General features: G+C 49.1%; 1 protein-coding gene across 2 annotated transcripts; it reads right to left on the reverse strand.

Moving 5' to 3' along the window:
* Positions 1–242: 242 nt before the first annotated feature.
* On the reverse strand, positions 243–7,485 carry LOC310699019 (uncharacterized protein). Of its 2 annotated transcripts, none has more exons than XM_083520607.1 (2): positions 5,459–7,485; positions 243–2,068 (listed from the first exon to the last, which is right to left on the reverse strand). In XM_083520607.1, the coding sequence occupies exons 1-2, from the start codon at positions 6,138–6,140 to the stop codon at positions 1,494–1,496; spliced, it is 1,257 nt and encodes a 418-aa protein (XP_083376733.1). In that variant the 5' UTR covers positions 6,141–7,485; the 3' UTR covers positions 243–1,493. The 2 variants fall into 2 exon arrangements, with proteins under 2 accessions (XP_083376733.1, XP_083376734.1); XM_083520608.1 differs by lacking the exon at positions 243–2,068 and adding an exon at positions 2,617–3,082.
* Positions 7,486–9,016: the final 1,531 nt, after the last annotated feature.

The following is a 9,016-nucleotide window of genomic DNA, read 5'->3' on the forward strand; positions in this document are numbered from 1 at the left end:
GGTCACATTTTCAGCAAAAATCTGACTTTTGGCAGTTCAGTCAAAAATGGTGCCAACTGGTTGTAAATGCTCCCCTGAAAGGTTTGGCACTCGAAACAGAAGGCTTTTCATCACAGGACAAGAAATCAGCCCTCAAAAACTTAACCGGCAGAAAATATTTTTTTGAAAAAATCCCTAAGCCCCGGGGTCACAATTTCAGCAAAAATCTGACTTTTGGCAGTTCACTCAAAAATGTTGCGTGTCGAGGTCCCCAGGTCCACCCCAATAACTCACACATCACACAGAAGTTTTTGTTTAAGATTTTTGGCATAATTTTGGCCACAACTTTATTAAAATACAAATTTGTGAGTGGTTGCGTAGGCATTGGTTGCGACTATGTGCCCCCACCATGGGGGACAGTCTGACATTCCGCACGATGCGGAAGTCAGAATGGGGGAATACACTTGGGGGTTACGCGGAGCAGGGAACCTGCCCTCACCCCAAGTGCAACCAGGAGCTCATTGCTATGGCCCGAGCCCCCTTGACAGAGTGGACAAGCAATAGTTAGCCCCCAATTCCTTTAACGGAATCCCTTGCAGCAGCAGCATTAGAGGGGCAGGCACAGCCAATCCATGCCCCTCAACCAACCAAACCATAAACCAATGCCTAACCGCGAACCTTACAAGTTGTGACGATTTGCTACGCAGTAGGCAAAAACCAAATGGCCCCAGCCAATCAGCCAGATGGACAAAATTCCTACCAGGCCCCCGCTCCAAAGCAGACGACCCCATGACAGGCATAGCAAGGTCAAAGCGAACAACCCTATTCTAGGGAGGGAGGGACGGGCAATCTGATGCACGGGCGAAAAGAGGAAGCTCTAGCCTCGTGCAAGGAGTTTTACTATTTCTGGCTGTCAATCAAAAAATTGCAACATTAACTTCTTCCCAACAACAAGGGAAACCCCAATCGTATCAGTGGCCAACAATCAATTAGCCCGCCCCCCAACTTTGGAGTGTCCTGGCAGCCCCCACCGCAACACGTGCTCTCCATGAAGGAGAACACGCTTTGCGTGTCGAGGTCCCCAGGTCCACCCCAATAACTCACACATCACACAGAAGTTTTTGTTTAAGATTTTTGGCATAATTTTGGCCACAACTTTATTAAAATACAAATTTGTGAGTGGTTGCGTAGGCATTGGTTGCGACTATGTGCCCCCACCATGGGGGACAGTCTGACATTCCGCACGATGCGGAAGTCAGAATGGGGGAATACACTTGGGGGTTACGCGGAGCAGGGAACCTGCCCTCACCCCAAGTGCAACCAGGAGCTCATTGCTATGGCCCGAGCCCCCTTGACAGAGTGGACAAGCAATAGTTAGCCCCCAATTCCTTTAACGGAATCCCTTGCAGCAGCAGCATTAGAGGGGCAGGCACAGCCAATCCATGCCCCTCAACCAACCAAACCATAAACCAATGCCTAACCGCCACCGAGCACTCAAGCTCGCCGCCAACCACTCACAGCTGCAACCCCACCTTCAAACCCAACACAACAGAATTTAACCATGAGTCATTTCCCAACGGGGAAAGATGCACACCATCGTCCCTGAAAAGGACAGCCTCCTTGAAGGTGATATTGGGGTGCGCAATCACGGAACCACCATGAGCAATGACTGTTTTCATTGCCACCTTATTAACGCGCTTTCTGGCTCCTTCAGTGGCAGCTGGACAGCGACTGCCACGCCAGGTGCGCCTCTGCAGCAACTGGGACCAAAAAACTTTCACACCCGGTAAAAACTCTGCCAATTCAACTAAGTCCCTTTGAATTGTAAAGCGTAAAGAACAACAGTCTGTGGCGGGCAGATCGTTTTCCCCCAACTGGAGCACAATAGCTGAAGGGGGCCCTTCAAACCTCACGTGCTTCCGAACAAGGGGAAGGAATTCGGCCCACAGCATTCCACGTCTGGTCAGCCAGGACACCTGCACGTGGTGAGGCAGGCCAAGATTGGGTCCAAGTCCAGACTCCTTCGCTCTGATGCTGGCCCAGTGGACAATGCTGTGGCCCACCATCCAAATGCGAACAGCCGCCACACCTAAGAAAGACAAGCAAATGTAAGTACAAGCAATCAACGACGGCTATGTACATAGCCGCGAAACGCATTAGACTTCCAACGACCCATGTTCTTAATTCTTTCTACAGACAAACCCCAATGAGCTGCCGAAGTGGCAGCACCAATGCGGAAAGAATGAGGGGCGTAATCTGCTGCCGTTAAACCGCAAGCTGCAATCACTTTGCGCATCACCCTGGCAAATTGATGCCTGGCCAATGGGGCACCATTCTCATGAATAAAGAAGGGACCCTGCCCCTGAGGCCTAAGGTTCAAATATTTGGAGGTATCCTTAACCGGGCAAGGACCTTTACCCCCAGTGGCGGGAAGCCTAAGAGTAGCACCCCTGCCTAACTGGTCTGTCTTTGAATTCCGGATAGATAGGACCACCTCCGAAGGGGATAGAGTTACGTCCTGCAAAAGCAAACCCCTAGACTCTCTGCCACGGATGACCTCCAATACCACCTCACCTACCCTCAGGGCACCAAAAAAGGCCAAAGAAAAAGCGGCTGAAAAAAGCCGCGCTTCATATCTGGACCAGCAGATGCTCCTCAACTTCGAGCGCATGCTGGTAAGCAAATCAAAAGTTATAGGCTTTCTTACCAAAGGGGGTCGAGCTCCAAGCCTCCCCCAACCTTCCAGAGCCCTGCGCACAACAAATTTGGCGCAAGGATCCTTATTAAAGAAGGCTTTACAGAAAAAAGGAGATGGCCGCTGCTTGGATCCTGAGCGTCCTGGCTGCTCGACCCAATTGGAAAAGGTGCGCCAAATACTGCAGCACTTGTGAAGTAGAAGGAGATGACACAATCTCCATAGACAAAGACTGACGACAAAATTTTAAAAAGTCAGTCCAAGCTCGATTATATGAGCGCAGAGTGGAAGGTGAAATGGACGCGGCTACTCCCTGTAAGACTAATTGCTGCCAAGGTTCCAGAGATGATCCGGGAAATTTTCTGGCAGCAGATTCGCCTCTGGAGCAAGGGACCTGAACCGCTCCATCTGAAAACGGGACAGAGCATCAGCGATTTCATTAGAAACGCCAGGGATGAATCGAGCTGAAAACACAATGTTAAAGCGCAGGCAATGCAAAACAAAAGCCCTGAGAAGGGCCGATACCCTGGCTGAACGGGACGACTGTTTTGCCAACACGTTCACAACGGCCTGGTTATCGGACCAGAAACAAACTCGATGGTCCTTGAATTCCTTGACCCACAGGTGCACTGCCACTGCAATGGGAAAGAACTCAAGAAAAGTTAAGTCCCGCGTAATAGGCTCCCCTTGCCACGATGGCGGCCAGGGCAATGCGCACCAACGACCTTTCCAGTATAGCCCAAAACCCAGAGAGCCTGCTGCATCAGAATGCACTTGGAAGTCATTATGGAGGTTCAAAGTGTCCTGCCATAATGACACCCCATTGAATTCATTCAAGAATTCAAGCCATAACTGCAAATCCGCCTTTACACCAGGTGACAGCCTCACCCGATGATGAGGGGCACGCAAGCCGGCCGTAAGCCTGGCCAGGCGCGCACAGAATGGGCGACCAGGAGCCACCACCCTGCATGCAAAATTAAGGTGGCCTAATAAGGACTGCAACTGACGCAATGTCACCTTACGTAATGGGAGCAACTCCTCTATTATCCTTCGCAAATTAACCAATTTGGCCTCAGGTAAGCGAGATGTAGATGCAACTGTATCCAACTGGATACCTAAATAAGTCAATTGAGTGGAAGGTCCCTCGGTTTTATCCGATGCCAATGGGACACCCAACTCTTCCGTAAGAGATGCGAAAGCCTGAAGCAGGGCCAGGCAGTCACCCGTGTCCCTCGCCGAGGCCAGTAAAAAGTCATCCAAAAAATGGGTCACCCCAGCCAGGCCGGTTTTAAAACGCAAGGCCCAGTCGAGAAAAGTACTAAAGCACTCGAAAGCTGCGCATGAAATTGAGCAGCCCATGGGCATGGCTTTATCAAAATAAAATGCCCCTTCAAACTGGAACCCTAAAAGCCAGAAATCCTGAGGATTAATTGGCAACAAACGAAAAGCAGACTCAATGTCGCATTTCGCCAGCAGGGCACCTGTCCCAAATTTTCTGATCATCTTGATCGCATGATCAAGAGTAGCATATTTTACCGAACAAAGCTCCGGGGGGATAGCGTCATTTACTGACGAACCCTTGGGGTGTGATAAGTTATGAATAAGGCGAAATTCCCCGGGGGCTTTCTTCGGAACAATTCCCAAGGGGGAGAGATGTAGATTAGCGAAAGGAAGAGCCAGGAAGGGGCCTGCCATACGACGTAAGGCAATTTCTTTCGCAATCTTTTTACGTGCCACTTCATGCCTTTCCCTAACTGACTGCTGATTAACCGGATTCCGTGCTACGGGGACCGTAGCTACCGGGATCCTAAAACCAGAAGAAAAGCCTTCCTGTAAATAAGCAGCTGCCTCACGGTTAGGGTAAAACTGCAGCCAATGAACCAATTCTGGAAGCCGTACCGGCGTATAAGCTAAAACCATATCCGCCTCACTTAGAAGCGCCAGCTGCTGCTTGAGGGGGGGGCGCTTTTGCAGCTTGTGACCCCCCCTTTCCCCCACGAAAGGGCCGGCGGCTGCCAAAGCAAGTGTAGCCCGGGTGGTTGCCACCACATTTTTCGCAGACGTGAGGAAACCTACATGATTGTCGCTGGCAAGAGCCTTTACTGTAATCCCAGCAATACAAACGCTTTTTAAAACCTCCTGTTTTTGGTTTTTGAGGTTCAGGGGTCTTCTTTTCAAACTGAGGGGCCACATAAGTGGTCCATACATCCAAATCCCTCCGATCCCATCGGGCCGTGGGAATTTTTGCTGCCCTTCTTCTGAAATTCTCATCATAATCAAAGGCAGCATTCTGACCAGCCATTTCGAACGCCTTACGTACGATAGACTGGTAGACAATTAAATGAACCGCTCTTTTGGGATAACATGCTGAAACGATCCCGGCAAAAACCTGGAAACAATCCAACCAGCGGTCGAAAGTTCTATCCACTTTAGAATCAGCAGCCCGTTTCTTAGAGGACAGAACTGACTTCTCTTGGGCCTGCGAACTGTCTACTGGAGGGCTCAGTTTGAACATGTCAACATAGCGACCATTCAATATCCTAGTTCTCAACTTCTTTGAAAGGTGACACCCTGGGATCACATCCCTAGCCGAATTAGTCGACTTCTTAATATCAGGTAACAACACCCCATTTAAGTATTCCTGAGTGGCCCCATATTTTGCTCGATGGGAGTTGGCCCTCCGCTCCCAAACCCATTTGGGGAAACGAGAGGCCGATTCTCCCAGACCCCAATAAAATTCTGAGGAGGCCTCTGACTCAGACTCTGAAGTCTCCGAAGATGTACCTGATGATGAAGAGGTGTCCCTCCGCCCTCTCTTCGCACGCTTTCTGGAAGACTTCTTGCGGCGGCGTGTGCCACCCGAAGAGGACTTGGCTGGCACAGGTAGGCTGTCCTCCTCAGAAGACTCTGATGCTGGACCCTGAAGTGCTGCGCCTGGGACAGACTGAGAAGAGGTGGCAGGTGACTGATCAGAACCCACAGAGGTACTAGGTAAGGGTTGCAAAGCTGACCCTGGCCTAGAAGACCCCCCACGCCTAGAAGGGGCCTTTTCCCGTCGCCCCCTCCTGGTTGCGCGCCGAGAAGGGGTTCTGCCCTCCTGCGTGTGACTAGATGCAGGGGCTGAGCCCACATTCCGAGAAAACTGAGAATCAGAAAACAAAACACCAGACATGGGCAAATCATTTTCATCGCTAGATGCGGAATCAGAAGCTGAAGAAACTGCAGCCGCAGTGGTCACCACTGGTTGCTGGCTAGGCCCGGCGCTACAGCGTTGGATCAGGCCATCTACTTCAGAAGCAAAGCGAGCCAAAGCAGCTGGATCACCCGCCAGGCTTGAAACCAAAGATTGCAGACGCCCTGAGGCCTGACCAGTTGAGGGGGATCGAAGCGACTGAGAAGGTCCCCGAATGGTCCTTTTAGGCGGAACGGTCAAGGCAGGCTGCGCTGGGACTCTCTTCGGAGACATGATGGCTACCAAGAAAAAGAAATATCGACACGAGAAAAGAAGTTAATGCACCCCAGATACCTGGTGATCACAAATGAACCAAAATAAAACAGTAAGCTACTTAATTAAGGAGCATCCAATTAACCAGAAGGTGCCTTTCTTTTATTGGCCACTAGCTGGAAGCAAATTAGCTTCCCTGTGCTAAAATAAAACAATAGGCTGCAATGCACAGAATGTCTACAAAGTGGCAGCAATTAACAGTCTAAAGTATTTCTTTATAATTAAATCAGGGAGGCAGCAATGCTCAGAACGGCCACCAGATGGCAGCAATTATGCGCCTAAATAAAGCAATAATAAAACAGGCTGCAGTGGCTCAGAATGGCCACTAGAGGGAGTGCGTGAGCAATTAAATCAGGGAGGCTGCAATAAAACAATAATAAAACAGGCTGCAGTGCCTCAGAACGGCCACTAGATGGCCTGCGTGAGCAATTGAAGCCCAGAAAATGGCGTTCCCGCCAAAACGGAGCACGGAAAGGCGCCTGAACACAACGGGCCTGCACCCAGGCCCAAGTTAGGCCGTGCCTGCCTCCCTGCAGCCCCGCCAGACACCAGACCTCCCTGCTTTGCAGGGAGGGCCGCTGAGGACAAAAGAAGGCCGAACCCGGCCTCGGAAATCAGCGGGGGGGGGGCGGGGAAAGGGGGGGGGCTCGGAAAGCCTAAGAAAGCCCAGCAGGGCCGGAGGCACCCCCCACTTCGGCACAGCACCAGGCGCTGCCGAAAAAAGGCCCTTTGTCCAACCAGAAACCAGGCCTAGGCAGCTGCACCCCTGCGCAGGCCGGGCGAACGCCCCTGCGGCTGGGTGCACCTCGCAGAGGCCTAGTGCCTCCAACTGTTAAGGTAAGCTACAGTGGGGGGGAGGGGGTGGGGGGAATAGGGGAAAATTAAAAGACTAAGGGGGGTGGGAATGAGGGGTAAAAATTTTAGAAGGAGAGGGAAAATTAAAATAAAATTAAATAATTATTACAGAGAGGAAACTTAATCAAAGGACAAAATTAAGAATTAATAGACCTAACGCAATTAAAGCAGGCCAAAGACACAAGGATAATGGGTAATTAGTAGAAAAATACAACCGTCTCCCTTCGCTGTGATCAATCTGATGCACGGGCGAAAAGAGGAAGCTCTAGCCTCGTGCAAGGAGTTTTACTATTTCTGGCTGTCAATCAAAAAATTGCAACATTAACTTCTTCCCAACAACAAGGGAAACCCCAATCGTATCAGTGGCCAACAATCAATTAGCCCGCCCCCCAACTTTGGAGTGTCCTGGCAGCCCCCACCGCAACACGTGCTCTCCATGAAGGAGAACACGCTTTGCCAAAAGCTTGAAAATGGTCTCCTGAAAGGTCTGGCGATGGAAATAGAAGGCTTTTTATCACAGGACAAGAAATCAGCCCTCAAAAACTTAACCGGCAGAAAATATTTTTTTGAAAATATCTCTAAGCCCCGGGGTCACAATTTCAGCAAAAATCTGACTTTTGGCAGTTCACTCAAAAATGGTGCCAACTGGTTGCAAATGCTCCCCTGAAAGCTTTGGCGATGGAAACAGAAGGCTTTTTATCACAGGACAAGAAATCAGCCCTCAAAAACTTAACCGGCAGAAAATATTTTTTTGAAAAAATCTCTAAGCCCCGGGGTCACAATTTCAGCAAAAATCTGACTTTTGGCAGTTCACTCAAAAATGGTGCCAACTGGTTGCAAATGCTCCCCTGAAAGCTTTGGCGATGGAAACAGAAGGCTTTTTATCACAGGACAAGAAATCAGCCCTCAAAAACTTAACCGGCAGAAAATGTTTTTTTGAAAAAATCTCTAAGCCCCGGGGTCACAATTTCAGCAAAAATCTGACTTTTGGCAGTTCAGTCAAAAATGGTGCCAACTGGTTGTAAATGCTCCCCTGAAAGGTTTGGCGAGGGAAACAGAAGGCTTTTTATCACAGGACAAGAAATCAGCCCTCAAAAACGTAACCGGCAGAAAATATTTTTTTGAAAAAATCTCTAAGCCCCGGGGTCACAATTTCAGCAAAAATCTGACTTTTGGCAGTTCACTCAAAAATGGTGCCAACTGGTTGCAAATGCTCCCCTGAAAGCTTTGGTGATGGAAACAGAAGGCTTTTTATCACAGGACAAGAAATCAGCCCTCAAAAACGTAACCGGCAGAAAATATTTTTTTGAAAAAATCTCTAAGCCCCGGGGTCACAATTTCAGCAAAAATCTGACTTTTGGCAGTTCACTCAAAAATGGTGCCAACTGGTTGCAAATGCTCCCCTGAAAGCTTTGGCGATGGAAACAGAAGGCTTTTTATCACAGGACAAGAAATCAGCCCTCAAAAACTTAACCGGCAGAAAATGTTTTTTTGAAAAAATCTCTAAGCCCCGGGGTCACAATTTCAGCAAAAATCTGACTTTTGGCAGTTCAGTCAAAAATGGTGCCAACTGGTTGCAAATGCTCCCCTGAAAGGTTTGGCACTCGAAACAGAAGGCTTTTTATCACAGGACAAGAAATCAGCCCTCAAAAACTTAACCGGCAGAAAATATTTTTTTGAAAAAATCTCTAAGCCCCGGGGTCACAATTTCAGCAAAAATCTGACTTTTGGCAGTTCAGTCAAAAATGGTGCCAACTGGTTGCAAATGCTCCCCTGAAAGCTTTGGCGATGGAAACAGAAGGCTTTTTATCACAGGACAAGAAATCAGCCGTCAAAAACTTAACCGGCAGAAAATATTTTTTTGAAAAAATCTCTAAGCCCCGGGGTCACAATTTCAGCAAAAATCTGACTTTTGGCAGTTCACTCAAAAATGTTGCCAAAAGCTTGAAAATGGTCTCCTGAAAGGTTTGGCACTCGAAACA

The sequence above is a fragment of the Podarcis liolepis genome, assembly GCF_965112155.1.
Source record: "Podarcis liolepis genome assembly, contig: HAP1_SCAFFOLD_42, whole genome shotgun sequence".
Taxonomy (NCBI): domain Eukaryota; kingdom Metazoa; phylum Chordata; class Lepidosauria; order Squamata; family Lacertidae; genus Podarcis; species Podarcis liolepis.

What these genes read in the sequence shown, in the direction of transcription:
- LOC310699019 (XM_083520607.1), bottom strand. Translation starts at nt 6,140, where the DNA reads ATGTCTCCGAAGAGAGTCCCAGCGCAGCCTGCCTTGACCGTTCCGCCT. An exon ending in GGACACCTCTTCATCATCAG is followed by an intron (nt 2,069 to 5,458) that starts GTACATCTTCGG and finishes TGTCTTTCTTAG; the next exon opens with GTGTGGCGGCTGTTCGCATT.